Raw genomic sequence first — 17,556 nt, 5'->3', positions numbered from 1 at the left:
ATGGGTTCCAAAAGAAGATGCAACATTGGTTTCCTATATGGTGGACTTGCACAATGTTGGAACCTTTAATATTGATACGGGGTTCAAAGCCGGTTATTTAAATGAGTTGGAAAAGATGTTAGAAAAAGCTCTACCCAATGCAATGTTAAAGGCTAGACCTAATATTGAATCGAGGATTAGACTACTAAAAAGGGATTGGTCAATCGTGTATGACATGCTTAATGGCCAAAACAATAGCAGTTTTGGTTGGGATGAGTATAGGCAGCTCGTTGTTGCTGAAGATGCGGTTTGGAACTCTTATTTAAATGTAAGAATTATTTCAAGTCTTTATTATCTTATTTTGACCAAACTTATAACTAATATGAATTCCTCATTTTTATAAAGTCATAAAGAAGCCGATTAATTCAAACATCGTAGTTTCCCTTACTACGACTAACTTACTGTCATTTACTCAAAAGATCGAGCCACTGGGAAAGATACTCAAACAGCCGCTGATGTTATTGAAGAAATAAATGTTGAGGATGTACCTACTACAGATATTAATGAAGAAAGAAACGAATTCTATGACTACGAAGCTGATCCCTCTTTGGATGACATGGATGTTTCTACTACAGAACCGCAACCAGATAGAAACCAAAGGGGTTCCACATCTTCAAAGAAGAAAAAAAAGAATTCTGATGCAAGTGATCATAATTCTTCTTCATTTCATGATGTTGCCACTTTATTGGCGGAAAATATGCGGGCCATTGGCGAACAAATCAGTAGGAGTATTGCCTCTGATGTGATAGTTTAAAAAAAGTCAGAAGAATTCCAGATCATCCAAGAAAAAGCTATAAATTTATATCCAACCTTATGTGAAATAGAAGGTTTAACTGTAGATGAGCGCTATCGAGCATTGAGCAAAATTCCAGATCATCCAACGCAAATGCTCATTTTCTTTAGTTTACCTTCTGATGTGCGGTTGGAATGGGTCAGAAGATTTCTTGCTGACCATTAAAAATCATGGTTCTGTTGATTTTTATTTTGGTAACTTTTTCTGTTTGTAATATTTGGGATGGTATGTCATTACAATGTTCTAACTTTTTGATGTTGTAAAACTGTATAACATATGGATTATGACATAAAATTTCATGAATTTCATGTAACCTTTTGTTAATATATGAATATTATGTTTATGCAAAATATAATTCTCAAGTTATTTATTACTTCTAATTTTTTATTGTAGAATTAATTAAATTATTTGTTTCACTAATGATATTTTAGCACATTAAATATGTATAGCGGTTTAAAAATAATAAAGTAGATTATATATTATTTTTATATTATTATATATTATGATTTTAGTAAACTCATATAAGAATATTTAATATTAAGAATTTTATTAAATTATATATTTTTATTAAATTATATTTAATAATAATTATTTTAGATTATATTTTATAGTATTATATATTATGATTTTAGTAAATTCATATAAGAATATTTAATATTAAGAATTTTATTAAATTATATATTTTATTAAATTATATTTAATAATAATTATTTTAAATTATATTTTATAGTATTATATATTATGATTTTAGTAAATTCATATAAGAATATTTAATATTAAGAATTTTATAAATTATATGTTTTTATTAAATTATATTTGATAATAATTATTTTAAATTATATTTTATAGTATTATATATTATGATTTTAGTAAATTCATATAAGAATATTTAATATTAAGAATTTTATAAATTATATGTTTTTATTAAATTATATTTGATAATAGTTATTTTAAATTATATTTTATAGTATTATATATTATGATTTTAGTAAATTCATATAAGAATATTTAATATTAAGAATTTTATAAATTATATATTTTATTAAATTATATTTAATAATAATTATTTTAAATTATATTTTATAGTATTATATATTATGATTTTAGTAAATTCATATAAGAATATTTAATATTAAGAATTTTATAAATTATATGTTTTTATTAAATTATATTTGATAATAGTTATTTTAAATTATATTTTATAGTATTATATATTATGATTTTAGTAAATTCATATAAGAATATTTAATATTAAGAATTTTATAAATTATATATTTTTATTAAATTATATTTAATAATAATTATTTTAAATTATATTTTATAGTATTATATATTATGATTTTAGTAAATTCATATAAGAATATTTAATATTAAGAATTTTATTAAATTATATATTTTTATTAAATTATATTTAATAATAATTATGTTAAAATATGATTAAATTATTTATTATTTATATTAATAATCTTATTAAAATTTAATAACAATAAAAATAATCGTCTACCTAAAAAATTTCTGCTAAGGGTATTCTAGTCATTTTAGTTTTCTTCCTTATGCTATTACAACATCATTCCATTCAACCAAACACAATAATACTATTACAGTTCTATTCCATTCCATTCAACCAAACAATTGAATTACTATTACGCCTCTATTCTATTACATCTCTATTTCATTACAGCGAACCAAATATGCCCTTAAGTTCTATTTGATAATTAGAATCAGAATTAAAGCAACACATATTTTTGAAAACCTAAAATATTAATACCTATTTTCCCATTTAAAAAAAAGAAAGCTAATTATTAATTAATATAATATTATTCCAACAAAATAGGGAACTAAACATTTTACTAATGTCTCTTTTCCATCGTAAAAAGAAAAGTCCCGTTTGCAAGGATAAGGTTGTTTCATCTTTATTGAAACTAAACTCAAGTATTTGCAAGTTCAAGCCTTTCCCTTTCATCTTTCCATCCAATCCTTCTACTGTTCCTTGTTTGCAATTTGCTTTGCACTTTCTTTCTTCTCTTTCGTATCCAAATCCTTTATCTTTGCAACCTTCTTCTCTTGTGCTCAATAACTCTTCTTCTCCATTGTTTGCTTTTACTTCCCTTTCCATCTTCCTTTAAACCTTTCTTTACCAAAATCCCCAAAAGAAAAAACATGGCTATGGTGGGTGAAGCTTTTCTCTCTGCTTCCATTGAGGTGCTGCTTGATAGGATTGTTTCTGCCGATGTTCTGAGGCTTATCAAAGGAAAGAAACTTGAAGCTGTGCTGCTGAACAAACTCAAGCCAACCTTGATCTCGGTGAAAGCAGTGTTGGATGATGCTGAAAATAAGCAGATTGCCAACCCAAATGTCAAAAGTTGGACCGATGAGCTCAAAGATGCTGTTTATGATGCCGAGGACCTCCTGGACGAGATCTCTACTGAAGCTCTTCGGAACAAGATTGAATCAGAATATCAAACTACTCATATGAAGCAGGTTAGTAGCTTTTTCTCTTCTTTGAATCCTTTCAAAGATGGGGCGCAGTCAAAGCTAGAGGAGATCCTTGGGAGACTAGACAACCTACTGAACCAAAAACAGATTCTGGGTCTGAAAGAAAACTCTGAAGGAGAAAAGGCATTTCAAAGAACGCCTGCAACTTCTTTGGTGGACGAGTCTGATGTTTGTGGTAGAGATGATGAAAAAGAAGAAATAATGAAGTTGTTGGATCCTCAAAATCTGCCTAAAAATCAGATAGATGTGATTCCCATTGTGGGTATGGGCGGGCTCGGAAAAACCACCCTTGCCCAATTGATCTACAATGACCCCAGAGTGGATAAATGGTTTCACCCCAAAGCATGGGTGTGTGTTTCAGAGGAATTTGATGCTCTCAAGGTAACCAAAACCATTCTTGAAGAAACCAAATGAAGCTGTGATGGAAACCAGAACTTAAATCAGCTTCAACTTAAACTCAAAGAGCAGCTGTTGGGAAAGAAATATCTAATCATTTTGGATGATGTTTGGAATGAAAACTATGCTGTGTGGGAGCAGCTCAGCATTCCTTTCAAATTTGGGGCTCAGAATAGCAAGATTATTGTAACCACACGTAATGAAAGTGTTGCCGACATTATGAGGACTATTCCAACTTATCCTCTGAAGACCTTATCTAATGATGATTGTTGAACGTTATTCGCAAAGCATGCATTCGTTGGTACAACCCCAAGCACGCATCCGGATCTCAAGGCAATTGGTGAAGCAATCGTGAAAAGGTGTAACGGCCTTCCTTTGGCTGCAAAAACACTTGGAGGTCTCCTTCGCTGTAAACTAGACGCTGATGAATGGAACAAAATCTTGCATAGCAATTTTTGGGACATACCAAATACTGCAAGTAATATTCTTCCAGCGCTAACATTAAGTTATCATTATCTTCCTTCACATTTAAAGCGATGTTTTGCTTATTGTTCAATTTTTCCTAAAGATTACGAATTCGAAAAGGAAGAACTTATTCAATTATGGATGGCTGAAGGACTTTTACAGCTTTCGAAAGATAATGGAGATCCGGAAGAACTGGGTAACGAGTACTTAAAAGATTTGAGATTGAGGTCCTTTTTTCAACAATCAAAAGGAAAGAAATCTTGTTTTGTCATGCATGATCTAATTAGTGACTTGGCTAAATCTGTCACCGGAGAATTCATCTGCAGATTGGAAGGGAGTGGTGGTTCTTGTGTAATAACTGAAAAGACCCGTCATTTGTCCAATGTCCAAGAACTATATGATGTGCGACAAAAATTTCAAAGTCTACCTAAAGCAAAAGGTCTGCGTACTTTCATAAATGTGAACTCTTCTTTCTATTGGGTAAATGTGAACTCTTCTTTCTATTGGGTAAATGTTAGCAATGTGCTAATGCACGATTTGTTGATGAAATCAAGCTTACGAGTGCTTTCTTTGGCTGGGTATAAAAATATCAATAAATTGCCGGAAGATATTGGTAGTTTGAAGCATCTACGAAATTTGAATCTCTCAGAAACTTCAATCACAAGGTTGCCGAAGCGTCTGTGTACGTTGTATAATTTGCAAGCATTGACATTGCATGGATGCAGTGACCTTGTTGAGTTGCCGAGAGACATGGAGAGATTGATCAACATGCTTTATCTTGATATTTGGGGAACAAAGTTAACTAAGATGCCAGAAGGGATAGGTAAGTTGAAAGATATTCGAATCTTAACAGATTTTGTTATAGGTGATCAAACTGGTTCAAGCATTAATGAGTTGGGAAAGCTCAAGCATTTACGTGGAAGACTTACCATTTCAAGACTGAAAAATGTTGTAAATGCCAGGGATGCCAAAGATGCCAAGTTGAAGGATAAGGTTAATCTTGAGGAGTTGAAGTTGACATGGGACGAATATGATGATATTGATGGTGACTCAAAGCATGATAGAGAAGTATTGGAACAACTGGAGCCTAATACAAACTTGAAGCGTCTAGTCATCGGAAGTTACAAAGGCACGAGATTTCCAGAATGGGTGGGGCATTTTTCCTTCTCAAATATGGTATCTTTGGAGTTGCAAGATTGTAAATTTTGCATATCTTTGCCTCCGCTTGGCCAATTATCATCTTTGAAATCCCTCTCCATTTCTGGGTTCAGCGAAGTTGTAGTAGTTGGTGAGGAGTTCTATGGTAATGGACAAGCTTCGACTAAACCATTTGGATCTCTTGAAATCCTAGTGTTTGAGAATATGGCTGGGTGGGAAGAATGGTTGTGTAGGAGTGATGAAGTTTTCTCCCTTCTGCAAGAGCTACGCATCAGGGGTTGTCCAAAGCTAATCAAGTCTATACCTAAACACCTCCCCTCTTTAAAGAAATTGGTGATTGCAAATTGTGAGAAGGTTGAATGTTTTCTCCCAAGGACACCAAGCATTTGTGAACTTAAGTTAAAGAAATGCAACGCATTGCAATTGGAGCCATTGCCTTGTGGGCTTCGAGAGTTGGAAATTGGAGGTTCGAATATGAATGATTCCATATTGGAACAGATGTTGCAACACTGCACTCATCTCGACAAGTTAACTATCTCTGGTTGTTCTAATATCAAATCCCTTCCTGAGGATAGTGTGTCTATTACACTGAAAAAACTGAAGATCAAGCAGTGCGAAGCTTTTGATCATTCCAAAATCATCTTGTATACATCCCTTGAATCTTCGGAGATAAAAGGTACAAAGTGTGATCAACTGGAATCTTTCCCATTAGGACCGTTTCCTATGCTAAAGCATGTTCAAATTTCTGGATTTGAAGACTTGAAGTTTATTAGTGCTGCTTTAGAGGGCTCTCACCACCAGCATCTAACATGTCTCAATTCTTTGGAAATATGGGGGTGCCAAAATTTGATATCTTTTCAAATTGAAGATGGATTACCTGTCACCAATTTGACCCGGCTTACGCTTTTCTGTTGCGAAAGTCTAAAGTCATTGCCAGAGCAAATGCACTGTGTCTTTCCATCCCTTGAGGATTTGACAATAATTGATTGTCCAGAAATAGAGACGGTTCCAAAAGAGGGTTTGCCCTCCAAATTAAAAGTATTTTCAATCGGAAGGAGTGATAAACTAATTGAGAGCTTGATTAGAAAAAGGGAATGGAGTTTGCATACACTCCCTTCTCTTACATCTTTCTATACCCGGGAATCAGAAGTAGAGATGGAGTGTTTTCCAGATGAACATCTGCTTCCCTCTTCTCTTGAAACTCTCGGGATCTTGGGTCTTTCAAATCTAAAGAGTTTGGAGTATAAGGGGTTTCAACACCTCACCTCTCTTTCCAATTTGTTTATCGGCTGGTGTCCCAAGCTCCAAACCATGCCCCCAAACATGCTCCCTCCCTCTCTCTATCATTTGTGCATTATTAACTGTCCTTTGCTGGAGGAGCGTTGTGAAAAGGAGAAAGGCAAAGATTGGGCCAACATTTCCCACATCCCTGTCATTGAAATTGGGGGTGGAGTATGATGTAGAAGGGGCAGTGAGTGAGAAAAGAAGAAGTGAAGAGGGTGGTATTGCATTCATATTTGGATAGACATGAAACAAAAAGTGAGATGTGTAAGTTTGGTAGAAGTAGATGAGGAAGTTATGTTTAATGTTGAATTACAGCATTCCATTATGGAATATCAACTATCTTTTATTAAGTAAATTATTTATTGTTTTTATTTAGTATTATTACCATTAACATTAAGGTGTGTATTAAAGTAAAATTATTTAATTTAATTAATTTATTTATTTTTATCCTTTAATTGTTTATTTAAAGATATATAAATAAATTGTAATACAATGAAATAAAATAAATTTATAACTTTTGCTAATAAAAATATTATTTCAAACTTCACCAATGACTTACACCAATCAATTATTCAAATTATTCAAATTTCTCTTCTTTTTATTTTTTTGAATCGAATCAAATTTTGCTCATCATTAATAAATGATGTTTAATAAATAAATAAGTGATCTTCCATGAAAGTGTTTTTGTAACAACTATTTAAAAAAAGATTAATACAATATTTATATTGTACAAGCCCAAATATGTCCAGGCCCAAAAGTAAAAAAATAAAAAAAACTAATAAACAAAAGATAAAAAATAAAAGTCCATTATCAAAGTCCAATATTACAGGCCTAAATTACCCTAGCCCAATTCTAGCCTAATCTAACCTAATTACAATAGGCCCAAAAAAATTCAATAGCCCATATTGAATTTTCCAGAAACCCCTAGGGTTTCTGAAACAGCTTCAGCCGCCGCACGCCTCCCTCACACAGCAGCCACGCGTGCCACCCATCCCACGTGCATCGACACGTCAACACAACAGCCTTCGTACCTGCGAAAAAATGCAAAAATTAACAGAAAGTACAACAAATAATAAGAATTTTTCTATATTTTTCATTTTTTATTTTATTTTTTTCGGCTATATAAAGCCATTTGAAAATCTGTAGAAGGGATATTGGATACAAATAAAAAAAAATTTTCGAATATTTTAAAGGTGATTCGTTTTTCTCTTCTCTAGTTTTCTTTTTCTTTTTTTTTTATTTCTTTTACTTTCACTTGTGTAAAAAAGGGTGTAAAAAGGGAAAAGAGCGACTTACCTGGACACCCGTTGGCTTCGAGCACCATTCGCGGTGGCTCCATGGCGAAAGGGGGGTTACGGACCACTGAGACTAGGTTGAACCCTAGCAGAGAATGGAGGCGGCCACGTTTTTCTTTGCCCTCAAGGCAAAAATGATTTTTTTTTTAAAAAAATTTGTTTAAATAAAATACCAAAACGGCGCCGTTTGGATAAGGGCAAGATCCTCGCTTCGACCTGACCCGTAGGTAGGGTACGCGCGTTCTTGCCCTAAAAGGGAAATTTCGCAGTTAGACCTCCACTTTTGCGATATGTTTTAATTAGGCCCCTTCTTCCTCTTTTAATTTGGCCCAAAAAATTTACCTTTATGACATTTTAATCCATATCGCTACGTAGCGTTTTGGGGAAAGGAAATATTTCCAATCTGGCCCCCATGTAATCCGCATGTTGTGTTTTAATCCTTCACTTTATTGAAATTTTATTTGTTTCCTGTTAATTCAGTTTTAATTGCGATTTTTCCTGTTAATTCAGTTTTAATTGCGATTTAATCCTTTTTGTTATTTGGTTTTTTTATTAATTAATTAATTATTATTATTATTACTATTATTATTGTTGTTGTTATTATTATAGGTATTATTATTGTATTAGTTTATATATTTGTTTACCTTTTATATATACATTATTTTATTTTATTATGTACTATTATTTTAATTCTTTTTATCATATATTATTATTTAATTTCATCATGTATTATTTTATATATATTTTATATTAATCCAATATAATTTATATAATTTATGGTTTTATTTTATAATATATTTTAAAATTCACTTATACATACTTTTATGCTTTAAAATTTATACGATAATACTGTTATACAATACTATTCTCTCTATATATATATACAATTTATATTAAACTATATTTATTATACATATATGTACATATAATATATTATTGATTTCATATTATTATATATCTTTTACCTATTTCTATATATATATATATATAATTATTTTCTTTTAAAAAACCCTACTTTATATATTTCATTTATTTCAACTCTTTTTTTATATATTATTATGTATATATATTATCATTCATATTATTATTAGATTTTTCATTTTATATGTATTATTTATTTAGGTTGATATATGTATATTCTTTTATGTATTTTGATTTACTTCTTATATAATATTTACTTTAAAATTTATATAGATACTATTATTTTATGTAGTATTTATTTATTTTTACTATATTTTGATTTATTTCAAACTTTCATACATGTATATATATTATTTATTTTAAAATTATTTTCCTTCTTTCATATTATTTGTTAATTTATTTTTTAAAAACTTGTTACATTTTATTTGTATTAATTTGCTTGGTACTTTTTTTTATTTAGCTTTTAGTTTATTATCTTTTGAATGTTGATGTTTACATTTGATGTAGGATTATTGCTCTTATATGTATGGTATTATTTATTCGTATTTCTTGATTCTTCGTCGCTCATTAGTATACATTTTAGTTTACGAATTATCATTTTGCGTTATATATTGTCATCCCCTTTGCGCTTTATTTGTCAAAAAGATTACGTCTCGTTAATGCATTAAGATCGTTTTATTCAAAAGTTTTCAAAATAAAGCAATAATCGGTATCCAAGATTCTCGAGAAGATTGTGCTCTAACTTACTGGGCTTCAATTTTCCTCGTTGAATTTAAGTAACCGAGTATCCCTTTTTCAATTCAAACGTAAAAATTTCAAATCAAAACTTATCTCGGGAATTCAAAATGTTGTGTCCTAACTCATTGGATATGACATTTCGATATCTCGAGACGAAATTTTTTAAATAAAGGAAAACTTATATATCGCCTTTGGAACTTTGAGGAATTGTGCCCTAACTTACGGGGTTTCGATTTTCTTATTGAACCAAGATGGTCAAACGTTTGTAGTTTTCAAATACACAAAGTTTCAATAAAGGTTTTTAAAGGTTAGCTTATGCTCGTGAATTCAATTGTTGTATCCTAACTTATGGGATACAATATTTTGTTGCCTCGGGGTGAGAAGACCTTTTTACATATGTGCAAAATTATACAAATATTGTTTAAAAATATGTTATTAATAAAAGGGGATCATTTTTAGTCTTTTTGAATTTTTGACATTCGACTATAAGACACTAATAATAAATTATGTACCAATTTTGGGTGTTACGAGGGTGCTAACCTTTCCTCGTACGTAACAGACTCCTGAATTCGTTTTTCTTAAAACTCATAGACCAAAATTGTTTTCAAGGTGATCCGGTCACACCTCAATAAAAGATCAGTGGCGACTCCAATTTTTTTTTTAAGTCTACGCTATTTTTGTTTTCAAAAAGTGGTTTCTACATATATTATTAATAAAACTTTTGCATGAGTTGATGTAACGAGTTAGCTGAGTATCAATTTAGGTAGGAAATTATGAAAATGTCTTTCCGTATTTAAAATAAGTCATATTATTTGAGAGTATTTTAATCTTTTCATTTTAACAAAACCAATACATATATAATGATATTTGAATCCATGCCAATTAGATTGCTAAAACTTTAAGTTTACCGTTCAACTAATTAGTTTTAGCGGTGAAACGGATGAAATTTTTCATAGAATAATCATTTTGTTCTTTAATCTAATGTACGAGACTAATTTATCTATTTTTAAATAATGAGAACAAACTAGCATCCAAGTTCTAATACATGGAACTCCATAATACTTTTACTTAATTTGTAGTATAAATTTCAAAATATTTGTGTATTATTGTGTTGTTATTATTTGATCAAAGTGATATATTTTAGTTACTTTTCCATATTATTTCTTCATTTGTGTATTTTTTAAGTTTTGGTTTAATTATCGTGTCATTAAATTTAGATGTTGCATGTTCATCTGTAAAGCATAAAGTTCCCACTAATACTTTTGAGACATGTCCCACAAACAGTTAAATAACGCATACGTTTATATATTTTCTAAAAATATAGTAATTCATCCTCTAATTTAATATATATATATATATATATTTAATTTTCTATTTAAAATTGTCTTTTTTATTCATAAAGTTGTATTGTTTATCAAATCACATTAACATAGATAAAAAATAACGTTTGTTAAATTTGCTAATATGATATATACGTGGATTGTCACATGGATGCCACTTTAGCAAATAATTCATTTTTAAAATTTAAAAGTTAAAAATTATAAAAATATTTTTAATAAATTAAAAAGTATAAAATATAAAAATATATTTTCAATATCTTTAGTTTAAAAAATTAATTAATTGCACCAATTGAATATTAACTAAATTGGCATGGATGCAGGAGGACATGGATTTATGTGCGCTGAAGCGCATTATTATCTTTCTATTTATGGGTTGGGAAGGGGCTATGAGTAGTTTTAGGAATTAATTAATAGATATGATCAGATCTTATAATGAGATTGTTCAAAAAGGAATTAATTAATTGTTTATATAGTATACACGTAGATGTCACGTCAACAAAATTAAATGATAATTTTTTCATTCATTTTTAGATGATTTGATCAACAATATAAACTCAAAAACTAAAAAGTGAAAAACTAAATAAATTATTATACAAAAATTAAATTTATGATTTTGAGGGTAATTTAAAAAAATCAATTTTTGAGATTGCAAAATTAGAAATGGTTGCAAATTAAATTCAATGGGGTGATTTCATAAGTAACAGATTATATCATATAATCAAGAAATATTATATATTTAATAAATTGTGATTGGTTAATAATTTGTATCATAATTATTTCCTTTTTATGTAATATTTTAATTAAATTTGTGGTTTTGTCCTTATGCCATTTTGTAGTATTGAAAATGACTGAATGTAGAACAAAATTTCCCACTCAATAATTAAGAGACATATCCCATCAACACAATCAAAGTGAAGACTTCCCTTGTAAAAGAATAGTCAATTTTCTAAGCTAGGAAAAGCAAGATAAAATAAATTTAATATCAAGTTTATTTTCAATTTTGTTTAAATAATTTTCTTCTAAAATATTTAATAATAAATATTTATTATAATTAAAATGTATTAATAATAAATATTTTGTAGTATAAATGTTAAAATATGTCATAAGTCTACGTACTCTTCACAAATTTGGAATTAGGTCTTTGTACTTTTATTTTCAAGAATTTAATCTCTACTTTTCAGATTTGAAAATTTGTTTTTTGTCAATTTTGTTGATGGCACATTTTAAATACAAAAATATTTTTAGTCATGTAACAAAAAATCACGTTGTAATGCACATTAATTTAACAAAATATTTTTAATGGTGATAACAACTGAACTTTAATTTTGATATTTAAAAGTAAAACTAAATTCTCAAAAATAAAAGTACATGAATACGGAAAGTATAAGAACTTATGACATATTTTAACCCGAAAAAGAATGAAGAGTACAAAAATGGAGATAAAAACTAAACCTTAAAACAAAGAACCCTCAAAACGTAAATACAAAATTCTTTAAATGTATTATGAGTTCTAATATCTAATTAGTGTATTCTTTAATGTTGCAAAAGTGCCTATTTATAAGTTAAATTCATATATCAAATAATAATAAAATAATATAAAATAATCAATTGAAACAAATAAATAAAGTTTATAAAATTATTTCTCAAAAACAATATATATTTTTTTTGATAAATTCTCAAAAACAATATTATTCTAACAAAATAGGGGAATTAAGCATTTTACTAATGTCTCCTTTGCATCGTAATAAGTAAAACTCAAGTATTTGCAAGTTAAAGCCTTCCCCTTTCATCCTTCATCCATTCCTTCTACTGTTCCTTGTTTGCAATTTGCTTTGCACTTTCTTTCTTCTGTTTCATATTCATATCCTTCATCTTTGCAACCTTCTTCTCTTGTGTTCAAGAACTCTTCTTGTTCACTGTAAACATGGCTATGGTGGCTGAAGCTTTTCTCTCTGCTTCCATTGAGGTACTGCATGATAGGGTTGTTTCTGCCGATGTTCTGAGGTTTATCAAAGGAAAGAAACTTGAAGCTATGCTGCGGGAAAAACTGAAGCCAACCTTGATGTCGGTGAAAGCTGTGTTGGATGATGCTGAATATAAGCAGATTACCAGCCCAAATGTCAAAAGTTGGATTGATGAGCTCAAAGATGCTGTTTATGATGCCGAGGACCTCCTGGACGAGATCTCTACCGAAGCTCTTCGGAACAAGATCGAATCCGAATATCAAACCACTGCTATGAAGCAGGTTAGTAGCATTTTCTCTTGTTTCAATCCTTTCAAAGATGAGATGCAGTCAAAGCTGGAGGAGATCCTTGGGAGACTAGAATATATAGTCAGCCAGAAAGATACCCTGAAATTGGAAGGAATTTCTGGAGCAGAAAAGGAGTATCGGAGATCACGTGCAACTTCTTCTTTGGTGGACGAGTCTGGTGTTTATGGCAGAGATGGTGAAAAAGAAGATATAATGGAGTTGCTGCACCGTCAAAATCTGTCCGCTGATGATAAGGTAGATGTGATTCCCATTGTGGGTATGGGCGGGCTTGGCAAAACCACGCTCGCACGATTGATCTATAATGACCAGAAAGTGGCCGAATGGTTTGAGCCCAAAGCATGGGTGTGTGTTTCGGAAGAATCCGATCCTTTCAAAGTAACTAAAGCCATCCTCCAAGAGCTCCCTGGTGGTTATGATGATAGTCAGAGCTTAAATCAGCTTCAACTTCAACTCAGTCACAAATTGTCGGGAAAGAAATTTCTATTGGTTTTAGACGATGTTTGGAACTTAAGGTCTGCTGATTGGGATGAGCTCAGAATTCCTTTCAGTTTTGGGGCACAAAACAGCAAGATTATTGTAACAACACGTCATGAAAGTGTTGCCTCCATTATGAAGACTGTTCCAAGTTATCCTCTACAGACCTTATCAAATGATGACTGTTGGGAGCTATTTGCAAAGCATGCATTCGTTGGTACAATCCCAAGCATGCATCCAGATCTGATGGCAATCGGTAAAGCAATTGTCAAAAGATGTGACAGCCTCCCTCTGGCTGCAAAAACTCTAGGAGGTCTTCTGCGTTGTAATCTAGACGCTGCTAAATGGAACAAAATATTACATAGCAATTTTTGGGACCTACCAAATGATATTCTTCCCGCATTGAAATTGAGTTATTATTATCTTCCTTCACATTTAAAGCGATGTTTTGTTTATTGTTCAATTTTCCCTAAAGATTACGAATTTGAGAAGGAAGAACTAATTCAGTTATGGATGGCTGAAGGTCTTTTAGAGCTTCCAAATGACCATGGTGATGTGGAAGAACGAGGTGATGACTATTTTGAAGATATAAGATTGAGGTCATTTTTTCAGCAATCGAATGGAAAGAAATCTAGTTTTGTCATGCATGATCTAATCAGTGATTTGGCTAAATCTATCGCTGGAGGGTTTATTTGCAGATTGGAAGGTAATGGTGATTCTTGTGAAATAATCGAAAGGACTCGTCATTTGTCCAATGTCCAAGAATTTTATGATGTGCGACAAAAATTTCAGAACTTACCTGAAGCAAAACGTCTGCGTGCTTTCCTAAATGTGAGTTCTTACTATTGCTTTGTTAGCAATGTGCTAATGCATGATTTGTTGATGAAATCAAGCTTACGAGTGCTTTCTTTGGCTGGGTATGTCAATATCAAAGAATTGCCAAAAGAAATTAGTAACTTGAAGCATCTACGAAATTTGAATCTCTCAAAAACTTCAATCACAAGGTTGCCAAATTCTCTGTGTACATTGTATAATTTGCAAGCATTGACATTCAATGGATGCAGTGGCCTTGTTGAGTTGCCGAGAGACATGGGGAGATTGATCAACATGCTTTATCTTGATATTAGGGGAGCAAAGTTAACTGGGATGCCAGAAGGGATGGGTAAGTTGAAAGATATTCGAATCTTAACAGATTTTGTTATAGGTGATCAAACTGGTTCAAGCATTAATGAGTTGGGAAAGCTCAAGCATTTACGGGGAAGACTTGCCATTTCAAGACTGAAAAATGTTGTATATGCCAGGGATGCCAAAGATGCCAATTTGAAGGATAAGGTTAATGTTAAGGAGTTGAAGTTGACATGGGGTGAATATGATGATATTGATGGTGACTCAAAGCATGATAGAGAAGTATTGGAACAATTGGAGCCTAATACAAACTTGAAGCATCTAGTTATTGAAAGTTACAAAGGCACGAGATTTCCAGAATGGGTGGGGCATTTTTTCTTCTCAAATATGGTATCTTTGGAGTTGCAAGATTGTAAATTTTGCATATCTTTGCCTCCGCTTGGCCAATTATCATCTTTGAAATCTCTCTCCATTTCTGGGTTCAGCGAAGTTGTAATGGTTGGTGAGGAGTTCTACAGTAATGGACAAGATTCGACTAAACCATTTGGATCTCTTGAAATCCTAGTGTTTAAGGAAATGGCTGGGTGGGAAGAATGGTTGTGTAGGAATGATGAAGTTTTCTCCCTTCTGCAAGAGCTACGCATCAGGGGTTGTCCAAAGCTAATCAAGTCTATACCTAAACACCTCCCCTCTTTAAAGAAATTGGTGATTGCAAATTGTGAGAAGCTTGAATGTTTTCTCCCAAGGACACCAAGCATTTGTGAACTTCAGTTAAAGAAATGCAACGCATTGCAATTGGAGCCATTGCCTTGTGGGCTTCGAGAGTTGGAAATTGGAGGTTCGAATATGAATGATTCCATATTGGAACAGATGTTGCAACACTGCACTCATCTCGACAAGTTAACTATCTCTGGTTGTTCTAATATCAAATCCCTTCCTGAGGATAGTGTGTCTATTACACTGAAAAAACTGAGGATCGAGCAGTGCAAAGCTTTTGATCATTCCAAAATCTTCTTGTATACATCCCTTGAATCTTTGGAGATAGAAGATACGAAGTTTGGTCAACTGGAATCTTTCCCATTAGGATCGTTTCCTATGCTAAAGCATGTTGATATTTCTAGATGTGAAGACTTGAAGTTTATTAGTGCAGCTTTAGAGGGCTCTCACCACCAGCATCTAACATGTCTCAATTCTTTGGAAATATGGTGGTGCCAAAATTTGATATCTCTTCAAATTGAAGATGGATTAGTTGTCACCAATTTGACCCGACTTGAGCTTTGGAGTTGCAAAAGTCTAAAGTCATTGCCAGAGCAAATGCACTCTGTCTTTCTTTCCCTCGAGTTGTTGTTAATAGATGGTTGTCCAGAAATAGAGAGGGTTCCAAAAGAGGGTTTGCCCTCCAAATTAAAAGAAATTAGAATCGGAGGAAGTGATAAACTAATTGAGAGCTTGATTAGGAAAAGGGAATGGAGTTTGCATACACTCCCTTCTCTTACATATTTCTATATCGGGGTTTCAGAAGTAGGGATGGAGTGTTTTCCAGACGAACATCTGCTTCCCTCTTCTCTTGAAACTCTCTGGATCTGGGGTCTTCCAAATCTAAAGGGTTTGGAGTATAAGGGGTTTCAACACCTCACCTCTCTTTGCGAATTGAATATCCGCAGCTGTCCCAAGCTCCAATCCATGCCCCCAAACATGCTCCCTCCCTCTCTTTCTTGTTTGGAAATTAGGAACTGTCCTTTGCTGGAGGAACGTTGTAAAAAGGAGAAAGGCAAAGATTGGGCCAACATTTCCCACATCCCTGTCATTGAAATTGGGGGTGAAGTGATGATATAGAAGGGGCAGTGAGTGAGAAAAGAAGAAGTGCAGAGGGTGGTATTGCAGTCATATTTGGATAGACATGAAACAAAAAGTGTGATTTGTAAGTTTGGTAGAAGTAGATGAGGAAGTTATGTTTAATTTTGCTTTTTCTGTAAGTTGTAGTTGATTGGCATCCAAATGAATTATGATGGTGAAAAGATGATGGTTGTAACTTAACGTTGGGGTATTCACGACTTAAATCATAGTAAAGTAATTAATAGGGAAAATTAAGGTTTTCAACGTTAAATACACACATCAAAAATAATTATTAGGGATAAGTTATTAATCAAATTTTGCTAAAAAAATTATATTTTAATTTAATTCTAATTAAATTAAATTTTAAATAAAAAATAATTAATAATAGGATAAACGGCAAAAATAGTCACTTTTATTTTCCTCAGATTACATTTTAGTCACTTATGTTTGAAATGTTACATTCTAGTAACTTATGTTATCGTTTTGTGTCAAGGTGGAGATTGTTAGAATTGAGTGACTCGAATCCTTGTTAAAGTAAAATACAGTGGTAAAATAAAATAAAAGTAAAATCCATATAGAACTACATGACTTCTTTTATTTTATTTTAGAATAAGCTTTTTCAACCTTATTACACTTCATATATTCGATATTGATTAGAATAAGGTGTTTCAACCTTACTACACTCATTGTATTATAATATGGTTTTACAAGCCTATAAATAGACATAGTCTACTCCTCTTATAGTCATTTGAATTCGATATAGTGAATTATCTTCTCCTTTACCTGTGTTTTTTTCCCAAAAGGGTTTCTACTTAAAATTCTATGTGTTCTTTATTTTTCTTTTTCTTTTCTTTATGATATATTGTCATTATCGACGTTCTATTTTTTTAAGTCAAGAACGAGCCTGCTGGTTCACTGGTTAAG

General features: G+C 31.6%; 1 protein-coding gene, 1 long non-coding RNA gene and 1 pseudogene across 2 annotated transcripts; 2 read left to right on the top strand and 1 right to left on the bottom strand.

Annotated features, from left to right (window-relative positions):
- The first annotated feature begins 2,709 nt into the window (after positions 1-2,709).
- Positions 2,710-7,006, top strand: LOC105771001 (putative disease resistance RPP13-like protein 1; annotated as a pseudogene).
- A 293-nt stretch (positions 7,007-7,299) lies between these two features.
- LOC105771005 (uncharacterized) lies at positions 7,300-8,065 on the bottom strand. Its single transcript, XR_001126380.2, has 2 exons — positions 7,928-8,065; positions 7,300-7,662 (listed from the first exon to the last, which is right to left on the bottom strand). It is a non-coding gene; the product is annotated as an uncharacterized LOC105771005 (long non-coding RNA).
- Positions 8,066-12,665: 4,600 nt separating this feature from the next.
- LOC105771000 (putative disease resistance RPP13-like protein 1) lies at positions 12,666-16,833 on the top strand. The gene has a single exon (XM_012592388.2). The coding sequence runs from the start codon at positions 12,850-12,852 to the stop codon at positions 16,630-16,632; it is 3,783 nt and encodes a 1,260-aa protein (XP_012447842.2). The 5' UTR covers positions 12,666-12,849; the 3' UTR covers positions 16,633-16,833.
- Positions 16,834-17,556: the final 723 nt, after the last annotated feature.

This window comes from Gossypium raimondii, chromosome 5, assembly GCF_025698545.1.
Source record: "Gossypium raimondii isolate GPD5lz chromosome 5, ASM2569854v1, whole genome shotgun sequence".
In the NCBI taxonomy this organism is placed as follows: Eukaryota; Viridiplantae; Streptophyta; class Magnoliopsida; order Malvales; family Malvaceae; genus Gossypium; species Gossypium raimondii.
This window is presented reverse-complemented; position numbering and strand designations above follow the sequence as displayed.

What these genes read in the sequence shown, in the direction of transcription:
- LOC105771000 (XM_012592388.2), top strand. Translation starts at nt 12,850, where the DNA reads ATGGCTATGGTGGCTGAAGCTTTTCTCTCTGCTTCCATTGAGGTACTG.